General features: G+C 39.9%; 1 protein-coding gene across 9 annotated transcripts in view; it reads left to right on the forward strand.

Annotated features, from left to right (window-relative positions):
- ANKRD28 (ankyrin repeat domain 28) overlaps window positions 1–26,213 on the forward strand; it is a 216,271-nt gene that overhangs the window by 48,057 nt on the left and 142,001 nt on the right. Inside the window, exon 2 of one of the 9 annotated variants that reach the window (XM_086395915.1) lies at window positions 11,368–11,439. The exons of the other annotated variants lie outside the window; for them this stretch is intronic. Coding sequence (XP_086252041.1) covers window positions 11,437–11,439 — 3 coding nt within the window. The 5' untranslated portion in view covers window positions 11,368–11,436. The remainder of the gene's footprint in view (window positions 1–11,367; window positions 11,440–26,213) is intronic. 9 annotated transcript variants of the gene reach the window in all.

Consider the following 26,213-nt stretch of genomic DNA (forward strand, 5'->3'; position numbering starts at 1 on the left):
GTCAGACTTTATTTTTGGGGGCTCCAAAATCACTGCAGATGGTGACTGCAGCCATGAAATTATAAGATGCTTACTCCTTGGAAGGAAAGTTATAACGAACCTAGACAGCATATTCAAAAGCAGAGACATTACTTTGCCAACAAAGGTCCATCTAGTCAAGGCTATGGGTTTTTCTGTGGTCATGTATGGATGTGAGAGTTGGACTGTGAAGAAAGCTGAGCGCCGAAGAATTGATGCTTTTGAACTGTGGTGTTGGAGAAGACTCTTGAGAGTCCCTTGGACTGCAAGGAGATCCAACCAGTCCATTCTAAAGGAGATCAGTCCTGGGTGTTCTTTGGAAGGAATGATGCTAAAGTTGAAACTCCAGTACTTTGGCCACCTCATGTGAAGAGTTGACTCATTGGAAAAGACTCTGATGCTGGGAGGGATTGGGGGCAGGAGGAGAAGGGGACGACAGAGGATGAGATGGCTGGATGGTATCATTGACTCGATGGACGTGAGTCTGAGTGAACTCCGGGAGTTGGTGATGGACAGGGAGGCCTGGCATGCTGCAGTTCATGGGGTCGCAAAGAGTAGGACACGACTGAGCAACTGAACTGAATGTAAAAATATTTTCTTGTTCAAATCTACTCATCCCTAAGTTGTCTCGTTCCTCTTACTATAGCCAACCAATTTTCTTGTTTATTCCTAGAGATTTTATTGTATAAACACATACCTGTTACTACTGCCTTTTACATGGTAGATAGTGTATCATACACTATGGTGCGTCTTACCTCCTCTCTCTGCCTCCAGGATCTTGAGTTCATTACTTATCAATACTTAAAGAGTTCTATTATTATTATTAATACTTATGGCTGCTTAGTATTTTCTTGTTGCATGCATGCATGCTAAGTCGCTTCAGTAGTGTCCGACTTTTGGGACTCTATGAACTGTAGCCTGCCAAGCTCCTCTGTCTATGGGATTCTCCAGTCCAGAATATTGGAGTGAGTAACGATTGCCTTCTCCCAGGGATCTTCCCAACCCAGCTATCAAACTCAGGTCTCCAGCATTGCAGGTGGATTCTTTACTGTCTGGGCCACCAAGGAAACCCAATTTTCTTCTTATGTAACCCCAGTTCCCTATTGATATCTAGGTTGTTCTTTTGCTAATGCAAACAAGGCTGCAATGAATACCCGCCTGCCATAGTGCAGTTCTGAAGATGTCACTGGTTAAGAGTTTGGTCTCGGCAAGATTGCCCTCGGGCTTCCCAGGTGATGCAGTGGTAGAGAATCCACCTGCCACTGCAGGATCCAAGGAGATGTGAGTACAGTCCCTGGGTTGTGAAGATCTCCTAGAGAAGGAAATGGCAACCAACTCCAGTATTTTTGTCTGGGAAATCCCATGGACAGAACAGCCTGGTGGGCTATAGTCCATAGGGCTGCAAAGAGCCAGACATGACCTACAAGACCTTCTGGAGCTAACACCAAAAAAGATGTCCTTTTTATCATAGGGGTATTTGTGCTAAGTCGCTTCAGTTGTGTCCAACTCTGGAGTGGGTTGCCTTGCCTTCCAGGAGATCTTCCCAACCCAGGGATAGAACCCTCATTTCTTACATCTCCTGCATTGGCAATCAGGTTTACCATTAATGCCACCTGGGAAGCACTGTCATAGGGGACTGGAATGCAAAAGTAGGAAGTCAAGACAGACCTAGAGTAACAGGCAAGTTTGGCCTTGGAGTAAAAAATGAAGCAAAGCAAAGGCTAACAGAGTTTTGTCAAGAGAACACACTGGTCATAGCAAACACCCTCTTCTGACAACACAAGAGATGACTCTACACATGGACATCACCAGATGGTCAATAGCAAAATCAGATTGATTGTATTCTTTGCAGCCAAAGATGGAAAAGCTCTATACCGTCAGCAGAAACAAGACCTGGAGCTGACTGTGGCTCAGATCATGAGCTCCTTATTGCAAAATTCAGAATTAAATTGAAGAAAGTAGGGAAAAACCACTAGGCCATTCAGGTGTGACCTAAATCAAATCCCTTATGATTGATTATACAGTGGAAGTGGCATATAGATTCAAGGGATTAGATTTGGTAGACACAGAACCTGAAGAACTATGGACGGAGGCTTATAACATTGTACAGGAAGCAGTGACCAAAATCATCCACAAGAAAAAGAAATGCAAGAAGGCAGTGTGGTTGTCTGAGGAGGACTTACAAATGGCTGAGGAAAGAAGAGAAGCGAAAGGCAAGGAAGAGAGGGAAAAATTATACCCAACTGAATGCAGAGTTCCAGAGAATAGCAAGGAGAGATAAGACCTTCTTCAATGAACAATGCAAAAAAAATAGAAGAAAACAAAATGGGAAAGAGTAGAAATGTTTTCAAGAAAATTGGAGATACCAAGGGAACATTTCATGCAAAGATATGCGCACTAAAGGATAGAAACAGTAAAGATGTAGTAGAAGCAGATGATATTAAGAAGAGGTGGCAAGAATACACAGAAGAACTGTACAAGAAAGATCTTAATGACCTGAGATAACCACGACGCATGGTCACTCACCTAGAGCCAGACATTTTGGAGTGTGAAGTCAAGTGGGCCTTAGGAAGCATCACTACAAACAAAGCTAGTGGAAGTTATGGAATTCCAGCTGAGCTATTTCCAATCCTAAAAGATGGTGCTGTTAAAGTGCTGAACTTAATATGCCAGCAAATTTGGAAAACTCAGCAGTGGCCGCAGGACTGGAATAGGTCAGTTTCCATTCCAGTCTCAAAGAAAGGCAATGCCAAAGAATGTTCAGCACAATTGTACTCATCTCTTTGGCTGTTGGATCACAGCAAACTGTGGAAAATCCTTAAAGAGACAGGAGTACCAGACCAGCTTACATGTCCCCTGGGAAACCTATATGCAGGTTGAGAAGCAACAGTTTCCAGCAGACATGGAACAGCTGACTGGTTCACAATTGGGAAAGGAGTATGACAAGACTGTATATTGTCACTTTGCTTATTTAATGTCTGTGCAGAGCACGTCATGTGAAATGTCAGACTGGATGAATCACAAGATGGAATCAAGATGGCTGGGAGCTATATCAACAAGCTCAGTTGCTCAGATGGTAACAAATTTGCCTGCAATGCAGGAGACCCAGGTTCAATCCCAACTCACTCCAGTATTCTTACCTGGGAAATCCCATGGACAGAGGAGCCTGGCGGGCTAGAGTCCATGGGTTGCAAAGAGTCAAACATGATTGAAGCGGCTGACACTTTCACTTTTCAGATACGCAGATGGTACCATCCTAATGACAGAAAGTGAAGAGGAACTGAAGAGCCTCTTGACGAGGGTGAAAGAGGAGAGTGAAAAGGCTGGCTTAAACTCAACATTCAAAAAACTAAGATCATGGCATCTAGTCCCATCACTTCCTGGCAAAATAGAATGGGAAAAAGTGGAAACAGTAACAGACTTAATTTTCTTGAGCTCCAAAATCACTGGGGATAGTGACTGTAGCCATGAAATTCAAAGATGCTTGCTCCTTGGAAGGAAAGCTATGACAAACCTAGACAACTTATTAAAAAGCAGAGACATCGCTTTGCCAACAAAAGCTGTGGTTTTTCCAGTAATCATGTACGGATATGAGAGTTGGACCATTAAGTGGGCTGAGTGCCAAAAAATTGATGCTTTTGAATAGTGGTGCTGGAGAAGACTCTTTGAGAGTCCTTTGGACTGCAAAGGGGATCAAACCAGTGAATCCTAAAAGAAATCAACCTTGAATATTCATTGGCAGGACTAATGATGAAGCTGAAGCCACTTGATGGGAAGATCCAACTCATTGGAAAAGAGCCTGATCCTGAAAAAGATTGAAGGTAAAAGGAGAAGCGTGAAGCAGAAGATGAGGTGGTTAGATAGCGACACTGATTCAATGACATGAATTTGAGCAAACTCTGGGAGATAGTGGAGGCTAGAGGAGTCTGGCGTGCTGAGGCCCACGAGGCTGCACAGAGTTGGACAAGACTTAGCGACTGAACAAAAACAGCAGGGGCAGATTGGTAGGTAGGGACAGAGAAGTGATGCAGGCGGCTTGCCCACCCCATTGGTTGCGCCATGCACAGGCTTCACGCATGGGGCCCTGCTTTTTTTCTCTGAACACCTCCAAAGTGGCAGTTGGATTTTTTGGTCTTTTTGTTCATAATTTGCCCCAACTGTGCATGCATGCAGTTATTTTAGTCCCTTATAGTTTTCTTTGTATTCTGTTGCCTTAGGAGATGTTTGTCCAAGTATAAGCATTGCAGCAAAGGTCCCAGGTCCCAGCCTGTCTCAGACAGATCACCCTTCTAGCATATTGATAGCTCAGCATCAAGATTACTCAGTTTATAGGTACGATGGATTGAATCATTGGCCACATGATTGAATTCAGTCTCTAGCCTCATCCTCTCCCTGGAGTTCAGGAAGTCAAACTAATATCGTGTGACTCAAAACCTCAATGCTTTTATCACACAGTGGTTCCTTCAGCCTGATCAACCCCAATCAGGAACAATCTAGGGACCTGCCTAGAATCACTTCATTAGCATAAACTAATGCATGGTCCTTGGAGCTTCCCATGAATAACAAAGACACTTGGGAAATTCCAAGAGTACCCATGCTCTCAGGTGCCCAGGACAAAGAAAGACCAAATTCTTTTTTATTTTCAGTGTAACACCTACGTATATCTCTTTGCTCATGTGCAAATATGTCAACTGTGGAGTAAATTCTTCTTTCTCCCCCTTTTTCCTACCTTCATGTGATATAATAATCAAAATCAGGTAAAGCTATATTTGAGAAGTCTCTCCCATTTTGTGTCTCCTGTGTTAAACTTGTACAGCTCATTTTAAATGAATAACCATGTTTCCTTCCTGTGTATCTTTAGTGTTTCTGTATGCAGAGAAAAGCAAATACAGATACATCTTTTTCTCGTGGAGTTAAAAACTCACAATGCAGAAACTGTGAGTCAGGTTTATTCAGACTGGGAGACACCTTGCCAGAGAGTTCTGAAAAACTGTTCCAAGGAGGTGAGGGGAGAGGTCAGCATATTTGTGACTTTGGCCAAGTGGGTATGTGCAGCCAGGCACGCATCTTGGTAGGAGGCGCGGCTGGTCGTGAGGAGCGGGTATCTTAGTTAATGGATTTAGTGCTTTTCTGTGTATGAGAAGATGCAAGAGCTTGGGGTTCAGAGAGTTTTCTCCTAAAAAGACCTAACCATCTGAAGGCCTGTTCTGCCAGTTTTTCCCAGAGCACAGTGTCTGTCTCCCCCAACCTGCCGATCTCTGCCCTGAGCTCCTTTCGGACGGTGATAAAGGTCAACGACTGCAGTGACTTGGTCCTTAAAAACAGTCTTCAGCTGGCACTCTCTTTCTTACACACCAGGTATCACACTTTATAGACCCAGTGTAACTTGTTCTTTTCGCTTAAAAACGTCCTAGAAATGTATTTCCATATCAGTTTAGAATGTGTTCAAAGTTTTGCTAGCTATTAATAAATCACTTTCCCACAGAGATTATATTAATACTTCATTCACTATAGGACCTCAATAGTTTTAGGCTTCTTGATCTTTGCCAGTTTGAAAGATAAACAATGATACATCCATATAATTTAATTTGATTTTCTTTTATGAGGTCGAACATCTCTTTGTATGTTTGAGACATTTATGTTTCCTTTCCTATGAATTGTTCCTATTCTTTGCCTATTTTAATAGTGGTTCCCCGCCCACCCCCCTGCCAATGTTTGTCATTTATTTCACCCCTTGGTTACATTTTTAAATGCAGAAATGTAATAATTTTAACTGTTTAAATTTGTGAATTATGTCTTCTAAATTTTTGTGTCTTCTCCTATTAGGAGATTATTTTTTAAAACTGTTTTGTGGCTTCTAGTATTTTTATAGTTTTTTCTATTTTTTACTAAGGTTTAATTTATAGTAAAATTTACCCTTTCTAGTATACAATTTTGTGAGTTTATACAAATGCATAGTCAGGTAATGACCACTGCAATCAAGATATAGAACAAGTCCATCACCCCTAAAAATTCCTGTTTGCCTCTTTGTGTTCGTCCCTTCCCCAGGTCCCCAGTTGCTAGCAACTTTGTTTTTTATTTGCTAAGTCATGTCCGACTCTCTTGCGACCCATGGACTGTAGCCTACCAGGCTCCTCTGTCCATGGGATTTCCCAGGCCAGAGTACTTGACTACCAGAAGAGTTTCCCAGGCAAGAAGGAAGTTGTCATTTCCTTCCTTCTCCAGGGAATCTTCCTGACCCAGGGATCGAATGCATATCTCCTGCGTTGACAGGCATATTCTTTACCACTGAGCCAACTGGGAAGCCTTTCTGTCCTTAAGGTTTTAGCTTTTGCAGAAGGTCATAAGAATATAGCCTTTCACTTAGCATAATGCATTTGGTATTATCAGTTTTATACACACACAGAAAAGTCATTTTTGTAGATGTGTAATAGGATTCCATGTTTTTATTTTGCAGTTTTCTAATTATTAATGTCTATATATCTTCTTTGGTGAAGTGTCAAAATGTTTACATTTAAAAAATTGAGTTATAGAAGTTCTTCATTTATTTTGGATATAATTTATCATATATCTAATTTGCAAGTCTGTGGCCTGTGTTTGTATTCTTTTAGTGGTATCTTTCAAAGAGCAGAGATTCTTTGTTTTGATGAATTTTAATCATTTTTATATATGGGCTGTATTTTTTATATCATCTCTAAGAAATCTTTGCTTTCATCATCATCACAAAGATTTCCTCCTCTGTTTCTTTTTTAACTTTATAATTTCAGACCATACATTTAGTTCTATGATGCACTGTAAGTTAATTATAGTGCTCTTGCCTGGAAAATCCCATGGACGGAGGAACTTGGTGGGCCGCAGTCCATGGGGTCGCTAAGAGTCGAACACGACTGAGTGACTTCACTTTTCACTTTCATGCATTGGAGAAGGAAATGGCAACCCACTCCAGTGTTCTTGCCTGGAGAATCCCAGGGACGGGGGAACCTGGTGGGCTGCCATCTATGGGGTCTCACAGAGTCAGACACGACTGAAGTGACTTAGCAGCAGTAGCAGCAGCAGTATTAGATGGAGGTCTAAGGTTTTGCTGTTGTAGTTTTGGCAAATGAATTATCTGGTTATTCAAGACCATTTGTTGGAAAGACTTTTTTTTTTTTTTTTAATTGAACTTTCCATTCCATCCCATTAGATCTATATGACTGCAGTTTCATTCTTAAAAATAGTTTTGGCTTTTCTAGATCCATTGTCTTTACATATAAATTTTTTAGTCTGCTTATTCATTTCTACAAATACTGCTGGGACTTTGGTTGGGATTGGATTGAATTATAGATTACATAAGGAAAAACTGACACCTCAGTGAGTCTTCCAGTACACAGATGTGGTATCTTCACTTACTTGGTTTCCTCTATCCCTTGTGGCTCAGCTGGTAAAGAATCCGCCTGCAATGCGGGAGACCTGGGTTCGATCCCTGGGTTGGGAAGACCCCCTGGAGAAGGGCAAGGCTACCCATTCCAGTATTCTGTCCTGGAGAATCCCATGAACTGTATAGTCCATGGGGTCCAAAGAGTCAGACATGACTAGGTGACTTTCACTTTCATCAGTATTTTATAGTTTTAGCACACAGATTTTGTACATATCTTGTTAAATTATACCTTAGTACTTTAAGTTTGAGGTACTGTTATAAATGGTACTGCTTAAAGTTTATTTTAAATTTCTAGTTCATTGGTAGTATGCAGATATATAATTGTATTCTATGACTTTACTACACTTAATCCTGAGTTCTAGAAACTTTTTTAATATGTTCATGGATTTTCTACGTAGACAGTCAAGTTTGTCTGCTAATACAGACAGTTTTATTCCTTTCTTTCCGAACTGTTTGCCCTTTATTTCTTCTTACAGTCCTGTCATAGTGGCTAGGAGTTCTTTTTGATAAGTTGAATAGGAGTGGTGAGGGCAGGCACCCCTGAACTTGCTTCCCCTCTCAGAGATAAATCAGTCATTAGCTCCCCAGTACTTTTATATTTCTATAAATATGTATAGCTCAGTATAGTGATCACTTAGCAATGGAGTCCTATGTTATTTTTCAGTTGGTTTCCACTTTTCCTGATACCTTTTATTGACTAGTGTATCTCATGATTCCTAATGCATTATATGTATGTACATCTCTCTCTCTCTCACTCATTCACACATGCACACACGCTCACAGAGAAGTTTGAGCTATCAAAATACTTACTGCACTGCTGTGTAGTTTACTTTTTACTTATCTCTTGCCCTTACTAGAAGATGAGCATTTTGAGGGGCTTAAGAAATGGTGCCTCCCCTCAAGGAACTTACGTTGTGAATAATTGGTTAGCCCATATGAAATTGCCAATATTCATTTTTAACCTGTAAAATCTTGTATCTGCTTGGGACAAAAACAGGGGAAAAAAAAAAAAAAGGAATTTCTCTTCTGCTGACAAGATTCAGTTATCAGTATGAGAAATAAATGTCCATACACAGCAAATTGCTCCTGGCTGTTGTATGCAGAGCCAAAGAGCTGGGTACACTCATGTGAGTGGGTATGGCCCTGCCCTAGAGGAGCTGCTGTGCTGTGAGGGTGGGGGAATGAAACTGTGGCTCCTGGGTCCTTATGAGGTCTCTTTGTGAGTCCACTCATGATTCCAGCATGATCCTTCTGTGTCTTGGATCATAAGACACTTCGGCAGTGATTTCTCCAAATCAGTTACTGCAAAGTGTGATATACTCTGCTGTGTGAGAATTTTATGTGAAAAGATGCTCTCCATACATTTTTCAGTTTGTTATAACTTAATTATTTCAATCACTTAGCATCTTGTGAGTTGAGTCCATAGAGTAGTGAATTAAGAGTGTTGCACATTTTCCGTTTGGACAGAACTTGCTATTTTGGAAGAAGTTAAGGGAATTGTAATACAAAAAATAAAACTATGTTGCATTTCCTTGCTCTAATTTTTTTGTGTGCTGTTAAACGTAGAGGGAGACAATATTTTCTTACTTTATGTATATTTGTGGGTTTCCCAGGTAGCTCTAGGGGTAAAGAGCTTGCCAATGCAGGAGACAGACGTTAGAGATGGGGGTTCAATCCCTGGGTTGGGAAGATCCCCTGGAAGAAGTAATGGCAACCCACTCCAGTATTCTTTCCTAGAGGATCCCATGGACACAGGAGCCTGACGTGCTATGGTCCATAGGGTCGCAAAGAGTTGGACACGACTGAGGCGACTTAACACAGAACACACGTGTATTTGTATACAGTTTAGACTCTCAAGATGACCCTTTGCTACCTCCTTTCACAAGTCTTGGAAAAGAAATATATGAGAGATTTTGTGTAAATTTCATGAAGTCTTGTACATGAAACAGTTTCTCCTTGTACTTAGTACATGTGAAGTTGTTAACAAATGATTATTTGTATGAGTATGATGATAGGAAGCTAGCTGGATTTAGTTAGAGTAAAAAAATGTAATTTTTACATGAGATATATAAATATTAGTACAAATGAAAGTTATTGCAATTACTTGTTACTTGATAAGCATCAAAAGATTCCCATAGTTTGTGAGGCAATTAAAGTGTATTTGTAAATGCTATAGTAACAGAAGGCTATTAATATTAATCACACATTCACTTATAATACTGATTTGAGCTTGACTGTCAACACAAAAGGATTAAAACATAACTATTAAAACCTGTAAAGCACCATCTTTCATTTGAAATTCTTGTTTAAAATTTGAGATTCAGGGAAGACTACCTTTGAATTGGTAATAATACAATAGATAGCAGCACTCAGGAAACGTACTTTCTTTTGTGTTTGCTGCCACCAAATGGCAAGTTAATAATATTACTGTCTGTTTTATTATAATATGGTGGTTTGGTTGCTAAGTCGTGTCCTACTCTTTGCAACCCCATGGACTGCAGCACGCCAGCCTTCCCTGTCCTTCACTGTCTCCCAGAGTTTGCTCAAATTCCTGTCCACTGAGTTGGTAATACTATCTAAACATCTCATTCTCTGCCACCCTCTTCTCCTTTTGCCTTCAGTCTTTCCCAGCATTAGGGTCTGTTCCAACGAGTCATCTGTTTGCATCAGGTGACCAAATACTGGAGCTTCAGCTTCAGCACCAGTACTTCTAATGAACTTACAGGGTTGATTTCCTTTAGGATTGATTGGTTTGATCTCCTTGCAGTCCAGGGGACTCAAGAGTCTTCTCCAGCACAGTAGTAAAAGTACTGCTCCTTGAATATTTTTTGACAGTTAATTTGTTCATAAAGATTTTTGGCAAGAGGAGACATAACAAATTTTAATATCTTTAGAACTGTAGCTAAAACGTTTTTCTGCCAGGTGGATGGTTTCTGTCTCCTTTTAACATAACATACTGGAAAGACATATTAGAACATTAGCAATAATCACTATGACAACAATGATAAACACGGATGATTCAGACTAATAATAAATATGGTTGACAGAATACTTATATACAGAGAATTTAATTCCAACATTTGATCTTTCTAAGTCATTGCATCTGAGAATTAAGGGTCCAGAATATTTTAGGCCTAATTTTATTTATTTGAAAACAAACTATTTCACTGTAAATAACTGTTGAGATATGAGCCTGGAAAAATTATTATATATGAGTAAAAGAAGAGTAACCCAAATGTTCAGTCTTAGGAAATTACTTAAATACAATGAGGTATTACTTTTGAATGTAATATTATATACTTATTCAAGGTGTTGTAAACGAATATTCAAGAACATGGGTAATGTTCACATTGTTAAGTGGAAGAAGATGGAGACAGGTAAGTTCCTAGAATGTACATTATCACAGATTTTTTAGTACATATATAGAAAATAATTATCAGTGTTTATCCTTGTTAATATTATTATTTCTTAAGTTTACGTATATATAAAATGAACATATTTTTAATATTCAGACAATATGTAGATTGACTATTTTATACCTTATAGACAGTTTCTTAGATTAAGATATCCCCATGAAATTATTTGAGAAATGTTAAATACATTGGATAGGTGTTAATTTTTTTAATTAATGAGACTATCCTGTTGCTAGGATCCTAAGAATCTAACCCCACATTTTGAGTCTCTTCAGAGAATCCAGCTCATATGTAAAGAACACCTTTAAAAAACTCTGTCTCATTATACTAATTAATAATTTTCTTTCACTCTTTTATTAAAAATAATTTTCTTTCTTGATAGAAGGGTAAAACTAAGTTCTGAACTACTAAGATTTTTGAGTATTATCTAAAAGTTCAAAGTAGTAGTTACTTTATAATGTAGCCCTTCATATCTAGAGTCAGCATATCTTTGCTTTTGATATTTGTTTTCTGCTACAGGCTTGATGTTGGAATTGAAACAATACCACTACTGCTTCCACCAGAGGAAATAGTGTGGGAATTTCTATTATGGTAGGTGCTTCTCCCCTAGTCTCTCTGCAGTAATAGAGGCAGCTCTTGTAATTTGTTAGTTTGTTGCTGTTTATGCGTCCAGATGTTCAAGCTGGTTTTAGAAAAGGCAGAGGAACCAGAGATCAAATTGCCAACATCCGCTGGATCATTGAAAAAGCAAGAGAGTTCCACAAAAACATCTATTTCTGCTTTCTTGACTATGCCAAAGCCTTTGACTGTGTGGATCACAATAACTGTGGAAAATTCTGAAAGAGATGGGAATACCAGACCACCTGACCTGCCTCTTGAGAAACCTATATACAGGTCAGGAAGCAACAGTTAGAACTGGACATGGAACAACAGACTGGTTCCAAATAGGAAAAGGGGTACGTCAAGGCTGTATATTGTCACTCTGCTAATTTCACTTATCTGCAGAGTACATCATGAGAAATGCTGGGCTGGAAGAAGCACAAGCTGGAATCAAGATTGCCAGGAGAAATATCAATAACCTCATATATGCAGATGACACCACCCTTATGGCAGAAAGTGAAGAGGAACTCAAAAGCCTCTTGATGAAAGTGAAGAGGGGAGTGAAAAAGTTGGCTTAAAGCTCAACATTCAGAAAACTAAGATCATATCATGTGGTCCCATCACTTCCTGGGAAATACATGGGGGAACAGTGGAAACAGTGTCAGACTTTCTTTTTTTGGGCTGCAAAGTCACTGCAGATGGTGATTGCAGCCATGAAATTAAAAGACGCTTACTGCTTGGAAGGAAAGTTATGACCAACCTAGATAGCATATTGAAAAGCAGAGACATTACTTTGCCAACAAAGGTCCGTCTAGTCAAGGCTATGGTTTTTCCAGTGGTCATGTATGGATGTGAGAGTTGGACTGTGAAGAAAGCTGAGCGCTGAAGAATTGATGCTTTTGAACTGTGCTGTTGGAGAGGACTCCTGAGAGTCCCTTGGACTGCAAGGAGATCCAATCAGTCCATTCTAAAGGAGATTGGTCCTGGGTGTTCTTTGGAAGGAATGATGCTAAAGCTGAAACTCCAGTACTTTGGCCACCTCATGTGAAGAGTTGACTCATTGGAAAAGACCTTGATGCTGGGAGGGATTAGGGGCAGGAGGAAAAGGGGACAACAGAGGATGAGATGGCTGGATGGCATCACCGACTTGATGGACGTGAGTCTGAGTGAACTCCGGGAGTTGGTGATGGACAGGGAGGCCTGGCGTGCTGCGATTCATGGGGTCACAAAGAGTTGGACACAACTGAGCGACTGAACTGAACTGAGATGCCTCCTAACTTAAATTTTTCTTTTATATATGAGTGTATGTGCATAAATACTTAGTGTCATCCTGTGTTGTAGGCATTTTGTTTATAAGTGTGGTGGTCCCTGTATTTGTGGAAAACTTTAGTATAGCAAATAGATTTTCAATGCAGGGGGCTTAAGAATCTAATAAGCTCTTGCTGTTGGAGTTTGGGGAAGAGAATATTAAATACGGTGACGCTGCAGTTAGTTTTATTTTATCCTGAAACACTTAATGCTGTTTTGGAAGGGGTCTTCCTTCTTTTGTCTGAGTGGTGTGTCTCCCTGCTCCTAGCTCTTTTTGCTTTGTGTTCTGTGTTTGTGATGCACACTGTAGATACGTCAGCCACTCAGCCATCCCTGGGGAGCCTCACATGCGAGAAATGCCCTTGTTAGTGAAAAGAGTTTAAAAGTCTGCAGGTGTCAGACTGAAGGCACTAGTGCACACAGTATAAGCTGGCTTGATATCATTGCTTTGGGACACTTCTTATCTGAAATTCAACCATATTTCTGAAAGACTGTGGAAAGGAAGAAACTGAAGGCCAGTCACTAGCTTCTTTGCCTTACCAAGCTGCAGCCTGCTGTACTTTTTGATAGTTTATGATCCAAATGGTAATACCATTTGATATGAAGTAGGCTTAATGCAACATTGTTTCAAAAACAAATCACCCTTAATAGCTTTTGGGTTTTTGTTGTTGTTCTTGTTATAATTCTTTGTTAAACTTTACTTTTTAGATGAGGGTGATCCAGAGGCCTTAATGGAAGCTGAAAAATTGTATTCATCTGTACTCTGGTAGATGGGGAGCAGATTGTTGGCAAGCATTATTATGTTGTATTTGCCAACTTGAAATAATTTTGATGACATTAATTATCCATATTCCTTTTAGGAATTCTGAATTCTGAAGGAATTAACCAATTGTGAATCTTTACCTGGCTTTTTAGGATTATCTACCAGCTTATCACTTAAAAAACAAAAGTGAAACATAGGATGCCTCTCATTTGTTCCGGGAGTGGCCCTTGCTGAGTAAAATTTCACTAGAAATTCATCCCTCACACACCTTATTTCTGTTTGTAACTTTTTTTAACCTCTGGCTCAATTAAGGCTCTGAGAAGTCTTGAAATACTCCTTCTTAATTTAGTCAAGCTTTTGGGTAACAGGTGGGCAAGTCAGAAAAAGGACAAATGTCAAACTTAAGATAGTAAGAGTAAGATTTGATTAGGAAAATGGTAATAAATAGCAGACACCATCAACATCATTTAGCCCAATTGTCTTTTTGTCTCCTGGTAATGTGTATTAGCCACACTGTAGAATCACAAAAATGTGATCCCTGTATAAGTTGCAATTTTCATCTTCTACCACTGGATGGTGCTTTTGCATTGGTTTCTGCAAATTTTCTGACTTTACATGAGAAACCATTTTTAAACTCTTCATAAAGAGCAGTGGAATTAAGATAGTGGTATGATACTCGTAGCTTCCCAGGCGGTGCAGATGGGAAAGAATCTGCCTGCCAGTGCAGGAGCCACGGTTCTGTCCCTGAGTTGGGAAGATCCCTTGGCGAAGGGAATGGCAACCCGCTCCCAGTATTCTTGCCTGAGAAATCCCGTGGGCAGAGGAGCCTGGCGGGCTACAGTCCATGGGGTCCCAGAGTTGGACGCAACTGAGCACAGCGCATGGCTGCTCACGTAGACAGGGAAGTTAAAGCCAGTGAAACAAAGCCATCATTGTGATCCAATATGTGGTTTAATCTTTTTAAAAAACAGATATAAGTGTATGAATGGGTTAAGAGCTCTACTGACTATGTTTTTTAATATAATCTTGAGTCTACCGTCTTAGATGTTGATTTTCTAGGTGGTACCTTAATTTAAATGCCATCTAAATAAAACACAGTTCTTGATTTGTAATGTTAAAAAAATTCAGATAGCTCAGACTTTGAAAATTGTCCTTGATCATTTTGTCTTTTCTCCTATCCAGTAGCCATCCAAACATCTTTTACTGAGCCTTTTATTTTACAGATATTATATTCAGATTCTCTTTTTGAGAATCAAAGGTTATCAAAGGACTTTTTTTATAATTATTTTACTTGAATAAATTGAATACTTGGGATCTGTAGAGTTTGTTTGGGATTGTAGTAAGGTTGTGGAAGTCTCACTTGAAATAATAGTCCCATGTTAAAAGCATTCCTGTGTTTTAAAAAGCAAAGTAAGTACAGACAATAGAACATCAGTGTCTCCAAACACTTTTCCTTGATGCTGTCTTTCTCCAGTCTAGTTTGTCATTACTATTTCCTTTACCGTTCTTTGAAAGATTTTTTTATATAAAATTAAAGTTACAAGTATTTAAACCTTCTTATAGTCTCCTTTTCACTAGTGATTTGATGCTTTTGAGGTTGGATTTAGACGCAAGCTTCAAGCCTTAACGGCCTTGGTCTGTGCTCAGTGGTCAGCTTTTGCAGGTTCTCTGGAGGTGCAAGTAAGTGTCTCTGCCTTCATGATCCTGCTGCTTAACAGAGCAGCTTCTAACCATGTTCAGGTATTGCTCTTAACTCTTACTAACGTGAATTTTTGTCATTTAACCCCTCTAGGACTTATTTTTCTTTAAAATAGTCACTGAGTTTAGCAAATGATGACTAAGGAATAATGTTACTCAGAAAAAATTAAATATACGAATATTTGAAGGAAAGAGCAAATTATCGATAATACTACCACTCAACAATGAAAACAGTGACAGACTTTATTTTCTTGGATTCCAAAATCACTGCAGATGGTGACTGCAGCCATGAATTTAAAAGATGCTTGCTCCTTGGAAGAAAAGCTATGAACAACCTAGACAGCATATTAAAAAGCAGAGACATTACTTTGCTGACAAAGGTCCATCTAGTCAAAGCAATGGTTTTTCCTGTAGTCATGTATGGATGTGAGAGTTGGACCATAAAGAAAGCTGAGCGCGGAAGAATTGATGCAAGAATTGATGCTTTCAGACTGTGGTGTTGGAGAAGACTGTTGAGAGTCCTTTAGACTGCAAGGAGATCCAACCAGTCCATCCTAAAGGAAATCAGTCCTGAATATTCATTGGAAGGACTGATGCTGAAGTGAAACTCCAACACTTTGGCCACCTGATGGGAAGAACTAACTCACTGGAATAGACCCTGATGCAGGGAAAGATTGAAGGCAGGAAGAGAAGGGGACGACCAAAGATGAGATGATTGGATGGCATCACTGACTTGATGCACTGGGAGCATCAAGTTTGAGCAAGCTCTGGGAGTTGGTAATGGACAGGGAAGCCTGGTGTGCTGCAGTCCATGGGGTCACAAAGAGTCGGACATGACTGAGTGACTGAACTGAACTGATTGTTCTTTTTAAAAAAACTAAAGATTTTTTTAAAAAACCAAATCAGAAGTTCTTCTGATCTTCATTAACATAATTAGACTCATATTGTGTGTTGTAATATGTTGCACATTTTTATGAGTATTGTCTCATGCTTTAAAGAATTCAGTTTCTAAGACATTTCTCCAGAGAAGACATATAGATGACTAATAAACATATGAAAAGATGTTCAACATCGCTCATTATTAGAAAAATGCAAATCAAAGCTACAATGAGATATCACCTCACACCAATCAGAATGGCCATCAAAAAAAAAAAAATCTGTGAACAATAAATGCCATATAGGGTGTGGAGAAAAGGGAACCTTTTTGCACTGTTGGTGGGAATGTAAATTGATAGAGCCACTATGGAGATCCCTTAAAAAACTAGAAATAAAACCATCATATGACCCAGCAGTTCCACTACTAGGCATATTCCCTGAAGAAGCCAAAACTGAAAAAGACACATGTACCCCAGTTTCATTGCAGCACTGTTCACAATAGCTAAGACCCAGGCAGCCAAGATGTCCATCAACAGATGCATGGATAAAGGAGTTGTGGTACACATATACAGGGGAATACTACTCAGCCATGAAAAGGAACACATTTGAATCAGTTCTAATTAGGTGGATGAGCTGATAGCCTATACAAAGTGAAGGAAGGGGAGGGTGGGATGTATGGAGAGAGTAACATCGAAACAAACATTATCATATGTAAAATAGATAGACAGTGGAATTTGCTCTGTAACTCAGGGAACTCAAACGGGGCTGTGTAACAACCTAGAGAGGTGGGATAGGGCAGGAGGTGGGAGAGAGGTTCAAGAGGCGGGGGCATAGGCATATGGCTGATTCATATTGATGTTTGGCAGAAACCAACTCAATACTGTAAAGCAATTATTCTTCAATTAAAAATAAATAAATTTAATTACGGAAGAAAAATTCACTTTGTAAATATTCAGTTTCACTGTATGATATAGTCTAAATTTTAAATCACTTTTATTTAACACTTAGGTTGTTGTTAATGTTTTGTTATCAATGATCCTTCAGCAAATTCCTGACATGTAATTTTTTATAGGCTTCACATTACTTCCTTATGTTTGTGCTGTGTCCCGTGTTAAGTTGCTTCAGCTGTGTCCAACTCTGCGCTGCCCCATGGACTGTAGCCCCTCAGGCTCCTCTGTCCATGGGATTCTCCAGGCAAGAATACTGGAGTAGGTTGCCATGCCTCCAGGAGATCTTCCCAATGTCTACATTCTTGCAAATAGAAATGCTAGTTTAAAGACTTTGAAAGATTTAGCAATGCTATTTGACAGCAGTTGGCAAAATTTATTTCCCCAGAAATGTCCTAATTTATTCCTCTTTCCACTCCTTGTGGCCCGTGGCTTAGACTCTTGCAGTGGCCTGCTATTGTTTTCTTTGTCTTTAGTATCACTTCATTTTTAAATCGTCCTTCATGCTATATCCACAGTGAGGCTTCTGACATGCAAATCTGATTATGTCATTTTTTGAACTTAAATTTTTTTAGTAGTCTTCCCCACCTTTCTGCAGTTAAAATGTATATATGTCAATGTGGCATATAAGGCCCTTTTCTGGTTTGGCCCCTGCCTAATTTTTAGCTTTATTTTATGCAACCTTATTGTATATTTTGTGGCTAATTAGGTAGAAAGGGAGCATTCTAGGCAGAGGGAACATGGTATATGGTGGCGCAGCCACATGAAATGATGTGCTATATTGAAATTGTAACAAGTTACAATAGTGGTGGGTATCTTCAGTGTTGTGTTTTGTAAAATTTATTTCACTAAATAAAAGCAGGCAAATAACATTGTAATTTAGAGAAGTGACTAGTGGTATAGAAAATTGTTAATCAGGACTGTTGGTTACAAATGGCAAAAATCCCAACTGAAAGTGGCTTAAATGCAAAAGAAAACTGATCAGCCAGACAGTAGGCATGGTCAGACAGAGCTGGTTCCAGGACTTGGCAACAGTGTGGAGTTCCCTCCTCCCTTACCCTTTCAAAGCTCTGTCCTCTTCTCTCCTGTTAGGCAGCTTAGTGTACATTTCATTACAATCCCCAAAGAAAAAGGGTGTTTTCCCTCATATCCTTGGCAGGAAACTAAAATCTTTAGGAAATTCCTGTCTGGCTTTGATTGTATGTTCATCCTTGAATTAAACTAAAGAATAGGTGGTACTCTGACCAGTCCTGGGTCTTTTGTTTATCTTTGGACCAGATGCACTCCCTAAAGCAAGAGACTCTTGAGAAAGAACCTGTCTGCTATGAGGATGGATAGAACTGGAGATGGAGAGCCAAGCGCTGAGAGACCAGTTAGGAGGTGGGTTTTGAGAGGACTGAAGTGGGTCTGAGCTACGTCCCTTTGGGTGAAGAGTTCAGGAAGACTTTGTGTAGAATGCTCGGAACTTGGCAACTAACTGAGAGTGGGAGATCAGGTAAGGGAAGTCTTCTAGGTAATCCTTTCTGTGCTCTGGATCACTGTGTGTACGGCAGTGTCAGTGCCGCTAACCCACCTGGGGAATCTCAGAAAAGAGCCCTTTGAGGGAGTGGGCTAGAGATGATAAGTTGAATTTTGGCACGCTAAGTATGAAATAATACAGAATGGTGACTGCAGCCATGAAATTAAAAGACGCTTGCTTACTCCTTGGAAGGAAAGTTAGATAGCAACCTAGATAGCATATTGAAAAGCAGAGACATTACTTTGCCAACAAAGGTCCATCTAGTCAAGGCTATGGTTTTTCCTGTGGTCATGTATGGATGTGAGAGTTGGACTGTGAAGAAAGCTGAGCGCCGAAGAATTGATGCTTTTGAACTGTGGTGTTGGAGAAGACTCTTGAGAGTCCCTTGGACTTCAAGGAGATCCAACCAGTCCATTCTAAAGGAGGTTAGCCCTGGGTGTTCTTTGGAAGGACTGATGCTAAAGCTGAAACTCCAATACTTTGACCACGTCATGCGAAGAGTTGACTCATTGGAAAAGATTCTGATGCTGGGAGGGATTGGAGGCAGGAGGAGAAGGGGACGACAGAGGATGAGATGGCTGGATGGTATCACCAACTCGATGGACGTGAGTTTGAGTGAACTCCAGGAGATGGTGATGGACAGGGAGGCCTGGCGTGCTGCGATTCATGGGGTCGCAAAGAGTTGAACACAGCTGAGCAACTGAACTGAACTGAATGAAGGTAAAAGGGCCCATCAAGCATTTGAAAGTTGTACTTGGAGATTAGGACTAGAAATAAAGTCTTAGAAGTATCACATAACTGATGACTCATAGAAATAGATGAGATTGTCCAAGAAGAGATTGAAGACCAAGAGGAAGCAAAGTGAGCTGAAAGGAAAGCCAGTATTTAAGTTTAGAGGGTGGAAGGAAAGCCAAATGAAAGGTACTTAAAAGGCTTAAGAAATAGATGAAAATCTTATAAAAGTAGCCAGAAGAGAGTTTAATAAATATTATTGGTGTCCAGTATTGTATAGTAAGTTGAGAAAAATGAAGATTTAACAGCTGATTATCATTGGTGACCTTGGAGCAGTATCACTTGAGTAGTGGTTGAGAATGGAGTCTGCTGAAGTAGGGAAGAACAAGCGAAAGGTCGTAGCTTGTTAAGGAGCCAAAGTTTCCTGTAGGCTAAGAAAAAGGAATAGAGACTGCAGTGAGGAATAAACCAAAGTGATATAAGAAAGGATTTGGAGTTGATAAAGGAAAATCTGTTAAGGAGATGGAAATATTTTCAAAAAATGTACTCTTTCCTCCTTTGTGCCTACAGTTTCTTCCTGTCAGATTGCAAAGTCATTGAGATTCAGTACCTGGTGTGTAAGAGGTATTTAGTGAATTACTACTAAGGGAATAAAAGATGAGAGGGGAAAAAATGGAAAATAGGTATTTTAAGGGTAAACCAGAAGGACGTTGAAGGAATCTAACTTTGTTGTCCTCTTCTCTGAGTAGAATGCCAAGAGAGAAAGCTTCCCCAGCTTCCTTACCCTGTGTCTCTGCTGTGAGGAACTAATGTGAGAGCAGATGTGAAGTGCTGGTGCGAGTGGAAGGGAGGAATTCTTGTCATTTCTGGCATCTCAGTTCTAAAAGGGACTTTAGTCAGATGACACTCAGTTCTCACCAACAGAGAAATCCCATTTGCTTGTTAGCTGCTGATTTAACTTCTCTTAGGTGTGTGATGTGTGGGAAGAGCCAGGCCTTGGAGACAGATGGACCTGGCTAAGAATCCAGTGTTCTCCACTTCTTAGCTGTATGATTTCCAGTTTTAACTTGTCTAGATCAGTGCTCTTGCCTGGAAAATCCCATGGACGGAGGAGCCTGGTGGGCTGCAGTCCATGGGGTCGCTAAGAGTTGGACACGACTGAGCGACTTCACTTTCACTTTTCACTTCCATGCGTTGGAGAAGGAAATGGCAGCCCACCCCAGTGTTCTTGCCTGGAGAATCCCATGGACGGGGGAGCCTGGTGGGCTGCCGTCTCTGGGGTCGCACAGAGTCTGACACGACTGAAGCAACTTAGCAGCAGCAGCAGCAACAGCTCAGAATTCATCTGTGAAAGGGAGTGTTTTTGCAGGCATGTTGTTACAAATTAAGTACAGATTAAGTGCCTAGAACCATCATAAGGAGGTATTCGGGTGACCTGGGATAGGATTCTGATCCCTGCCCCATGCGAGCATCCAGCCTCTTCCATTTTCAGATAAAATGCTAGATTAAAAGAAAACAGTACAGTCTTATATTGAACCAGATTCTATCTTCCTGCTTGTTTATTCATCGATGCTAGTTCTTATTTCAAGACCTGTGCAGTTTGGTATCTCTTGGCAGTGACAGCGCTTCACACAGTTTAAAGCTGTCATATTCTCCGTGACTCCTTTTCAGATGGAACCCCTCAGCTTCACTGACCCTTAGGACATGGTTCTTAGATCTACGATCTTCCTGGCTGCTCTTTTTGAATGTTTTCTGGTCTTATTACTCTCGGTGCAGTTTGACCTGTGTCTAATAGTTAGACTTTCTTTTCCTAGAGGAGAAAACTAAGTTTAACAGGAAACATTTTTGATATAAAACCTTCATTTTAATTGGTCATAAGTAAAGTATAATTTTACAGCTCTATATTCTAAAGTATACTGTTCTCTTTTCTCAATAGCATTCATAAAATGATCACCTTTAATCTTTCTCAAGATAAATTATTTATAACTGATATTTTCCCCCTTTAAAAATACATCTACAGAACTCTCAAAGTATCTCATAAAGGCAAGAAAACTAAACTATTGAAATAAAATGCCAAAATTTAATTTCTTGTATTGTAAATAGCATGCTATTAGTTGCCTACTCACCGACTGTTGCCCACTTCCTTCCCTACAGGCCCCCAGTTTTGTGTGTTTGCCCACCTGTACCCCACATGACTTGGAGAAACCCCTAATTGTGTTAGCTAATCATGGCAGTCGTGTTCTGCCTACTAGTGAGCCAGGCCTGGTCCCATATCAGGGAATATCTTTGTATCTAAAAAAGGAGACAGAGAAGAAAACTCCCCATCCTGCTGGACAACAGTGTGTTATTATTTTGTGGCTGTGAAGGGAATTATTCTAAGGTCCATGCTGAGTCTGGCATAAAAGCTGGGAGGAGCCGAGGTGTCCTGTGTGATAACATTGAGGAACCAAGTGAGTCACCCTGGAGCCCCCTTCTTTGACTTCCCTTTGTTTGTGGTGATAAGACTCTATAGTTTGGCGTAAGATGCTGTTTTAGTTTAGAATAGCCCTAATATTAAAGAATAAGCATATTTAATAGTCTCTTGTGCAGAAAACTAGATACTTTGTGGAATGCACATTAAGATGTAATAGGCTGCATAATTTTAAGATAACATTGCAACTGTATGGGGGTCACAGTTTCATAAATATTCTTGCATTAATGACTGTTCTAATTGTGAACAAGATAGACAAAAAGCTTCTAGAAATATAATAACTGACAGTACATTTAACTACTAGTTATTCAAGAATGAGCTAGCTAGTCATCAATTCTGACAGGAACCCCTTCTTCTCACTTAAGAAGTTAAAAATTGACTACATCTAAAGGAATTGACACTTAATTCTGAAGTAATACTAAGTTATAAGCATGACTTTTTACAGGTTTATCAAGAGCACGAAAATCTATTTATGAAGAAAAAAAAAAACTCCATGACTGAAACACATTAGAAACGCCCTTTCCTTCTTTCAACAATTGAAGCTGCTTTATACAATTTTAGATAGCACTCTTTACTAAAGGAAACGAAGGAATATGAAAAATGTCGAAAACGATCTGAGTCATCACTTGGATTTTAAAATAGTTACTCTTAGTGTTTTTGTCTCCACCCTTTTATGGTTTAGAAAGATGTGAGTCATCTTTAGCATTTCCCAATGATAGCTGCTTTGAAATGGAAGTGGCGTATGCAGCCCCAATTTGTGTGTGAAATGACTAGTGTATACTTCAGCTACTGATTCTCCTGCACTAGTGGGAAATCCCTGAATGGCTCACGTAATTATTGCTTATAAAGGCAAACATTGGGTAACCATAGCAACTTCTTTTTAAACTGGGATTTTTCTTCCTTCAGACTGTAAAGTGCAGTCACTTAACACTGCATTCACCCCAGTGTCACCACATCACAGAAACCAAAATGAATTGCAAATAACTTTTCCTCAGTCTTTTCTTGAAAAGGCGGAAATTCAGACTATTTAATGTAAAAATTTTATACTCTACTTCTTTGAAATATTGGGCCTCAGTTGTCTTTAGGCCCAGTATTTCTGATCCATCTTCTTGACAGAGGATGAGATGATATCACTGACTCAATGGACATGAGTTTGAGCAAACTCTGGGAGATGGTGAAGGACAGGGAAGCCAGGCTTGCTATAGTCCATGGGGTCACAAAGAGTCGGACATGACTAAGCAATGAGTTGTCTTTGAAACAGTTGCTGAAAGATTATTAATTATGCAAATGATGTTAATTATATTTTAGAGGATGTGTTTATCATGAATCTGGTAAACATAAATGGTATGCTAGACATATGCTGCTGCTGCTGAGTCACTTCATTCGTGTCCGACTCTGTGCGACCCCATAGACGGCAGCCCACCAGGATCCCCCGTCCCTGGGATTCTCCAGGCAAGAACACTGGAGTGGGTTGCCATTTCCTTCTCCAATGCAGGAAAGTGAAAAGTGAAAGTGAAGTCACTCAGTCGTGTCCAACCCTCAGCGACCCCATGGACTGCAGCCTTCCAGGCTCCTCTATCTATGGGAGTTTCCAGGCAAGAGTACTGGAGTGGGGTGCCATTGCCTTCTCCAGACATATGCTAGTTAACATAAATTCCAGCCAAATCTTGTACAAATAAGAGATGAAATAGGATATTTTTCCAAATAATATAATGTAAAAAATTTTAATTCAGTCTGGCTTTCAGTCCAGTCTGAATGATAAGACTTCTGCTTAATTTTAAACTACTGGTTGAGGTAATCAAAATTATGAAAGAAATAATCCAAAATTATTATTTTAAAAAAATGCTACTTAAATACAGTCATATTTCTACTTTCTCCCTTCAGTTCAGTTCAGTTGCTCAGTCATGTCCGACTGTTTGCAACCCCATGGACTGCAGCACACCAGGCTTCCCTGTCCATCACCAACTCCTGGAGTTTACTCAAACTCATGTCCATCGAGTTGGTGATGCCATCCAACCATCTCATCCTCTGTCATCCCCTTGTCCTCCTGCCTTCAATCTTTTCCAGCATCAGGGTCTTTTCCAGTGAGTCAGTTCTTCCCATTAGGTGGGCAAAGTATTGGAGTTTCAGCTTTAGCATCAGTCCTTCTAATAAATATTCAGGACTCATATCCTTTAGGATTGACTGGTTTGATCTCCTTGCAGTCCATGGGACTCTCAAGAGTCTTCTCCAACATCACAGTTCAATAGCATCAGTTCTTTGGCACTCAGCATTTTTATGGTCCAACTCTCACATCCATAAATGACTACTGGAAAAACCATAGCCTTGACTAGACGGACCTTTGTTGTCAAAGTAATGTCTCTGCCTTTGAATATGCTGTCTAGGTTGGTCATAACTTTCCTTCCAAGGAGTAAGCATCTTTTAATTTAATGGCTGCAGTCACCATCTGCAGTGATTTTGGAGCCCCCCAAAATAGTCTGTCACTGTTTCCTTTACTTCCCCATCTATTTGCCATGAAGTGATGGGACTGGATGCCATGATCTTAGTTTTCTGAATGTTGAGTTTTAAACCAACTTTTTCACTCTTCTCTTTCACTTTCATCAAGAAGCTCTTTAGTTCTTCTTTGCTTTCTGCCATAACAGTGGTGTCATCTGCGTATCTGAAGTTATTGATATTTCTCCCGGCAATCTTGATTCCAGCCTGTGCTTCATCCATTTCGCATGATGTACTCTGCATATAAGTTAAAATAAACAGGGTGACAGTATACAGCCTTGACTGACTCCTTTCCCGATTTGAAACCAGTCTGTTGTTCCATGTTCAGTTCTAACTGTTGCTTCTTGACCTGCATACGGATTTCTCAGGAGGCAGGTCAGGTGGTCTGGTATCTCTCAAAGAATTTCCCAGTGTTGTGGTGATCCACTCAAAAGCTTTGGCATAGTCAATAAAGCAGAAGTAGATGTTTTACTGAAATTCTCTTGCTTTTTGGATGATCCAGCAGATGCTAGCAATTTGGTCTCTGGTTCCTCTGCTTTTCTAAATCCAGTTTGAACATCTGGAAGTTCATGGTTCACATACTGTTGAAGCCTGGCTTGGAGAATTTTGAGCATTAGTTTGCTAGTGTGTGACATGAGTGCAATTGTGCAGTAATTTGAGCATTCTTTGGAATTGGAATGAAAGCTGACCTTTTCCAGCCCTGTGGCCACTGTTGAGTTTTCCAAATTTGCTGGTATATCAAATGCAGCACTTTCACAGCATCATCTTTTAGGATTTGAAATAGCTCAACTGGAATTCCATCACCTCCACTAGCTTTGTTCGTAATGATGCTTCCTAAGGCCCACTTGATTTTGCATTACAGGATGTCCAGCTCTAGATGAGTGATCATGCCATTGTGATTATCTTGGTCGTGAAGATCTTTGTTGTATAGTTCTTCTGTGTATTCTTGCCACCTCTTCTTAATATCTTCTGCTTCTGTTAGGTCCATACCATTTCTTTCCTTTGTTGTGCCCATCTTTGCATGAAATACTCCCTTGGTAGCTCTAATTTTCTTGATGAGATCTCTAGTCTTTCCCATTCTATTATTTTCCTCTATTTCTTTGCATTGAACACTGAAGAAGCCTTTCTTATTTCTCCTTGCTCTTCTTTGGACCCTGCATTCAGATGGATGTATCTTTCCTTTTCTCCTTTGCCTTTTGCTTCTCTTCTTTTCTCAGCTATTTGTAAGGCCTCCTCAGACAACTATTTTGCCTTCTTTTTCCGTGGGGATGGTCTTGATCCCTGCCTCCTGTACAATGTCACAAAGCTCCGTACATAGTTCTTCAGGCACTCTGTTTATCAGATCTAATCCCTTGAATCTATTTGGCACTTCCACTGAATAATCATAAGGGATTTGATTTAGGTAATACCTGAACGGTCTAGTGTTTTACCCTACTTTTTCAATTTAAGTCTAAATTTGGCAATAAGAAGTTCATGATAAGCCACAGTGAGCTCTTGGTCATGTTTTTGCTGACTCTGTAGAGCGTCTCCATTTTCAGCTGCAAAGAATGTAATCATCTGGTTTCGGTATTGACCATCTGGTGATGTCCATGTGTAGAGTCGTCTCTTGTGTTTACTATGACGAGTGCGTTCTCTTGGCAATATTCTGTTAGCCTTTTATCTGCTTCATTTTGTACTCCAAGGCCAAACTTGCCTGTTATTCCAGGTATCTCTTGACTTTCTACTTTTGCATTCCAGTCCCCTATGATGAAAAGGACTTTTTTTTGAGTGTTAGTTCTAGAAGATCTTGTAGGTCTTCATAGAACTGCTCAGCTTCTTCAGCATTAGTGATTGGGGCATAGACTTGGATTACTGTGATGTTGAATGGTTTGCCTTGGAAACGAACAGAGACCATTCTGCTATTTTTGAAATTGAATCCAAGTACTGCATTTCGAACTCCTTTGTTGCATATGAAGGCTG

Source organism: Bos grunniens, chromosome 1 (assembly GCF_055505025.1).
Source record: "Bos grunniens cultivar Pamir isolate PY7600 chromosome 1, Bosgru_T2T1.0, whole genome shotgun sequence".
NCBI classification, from domain to species: Eukaryota; Metazoa; Chordata; class Mammalia; order Artiodactyla; family Bovidae; genus Bos; species Bos grunniens.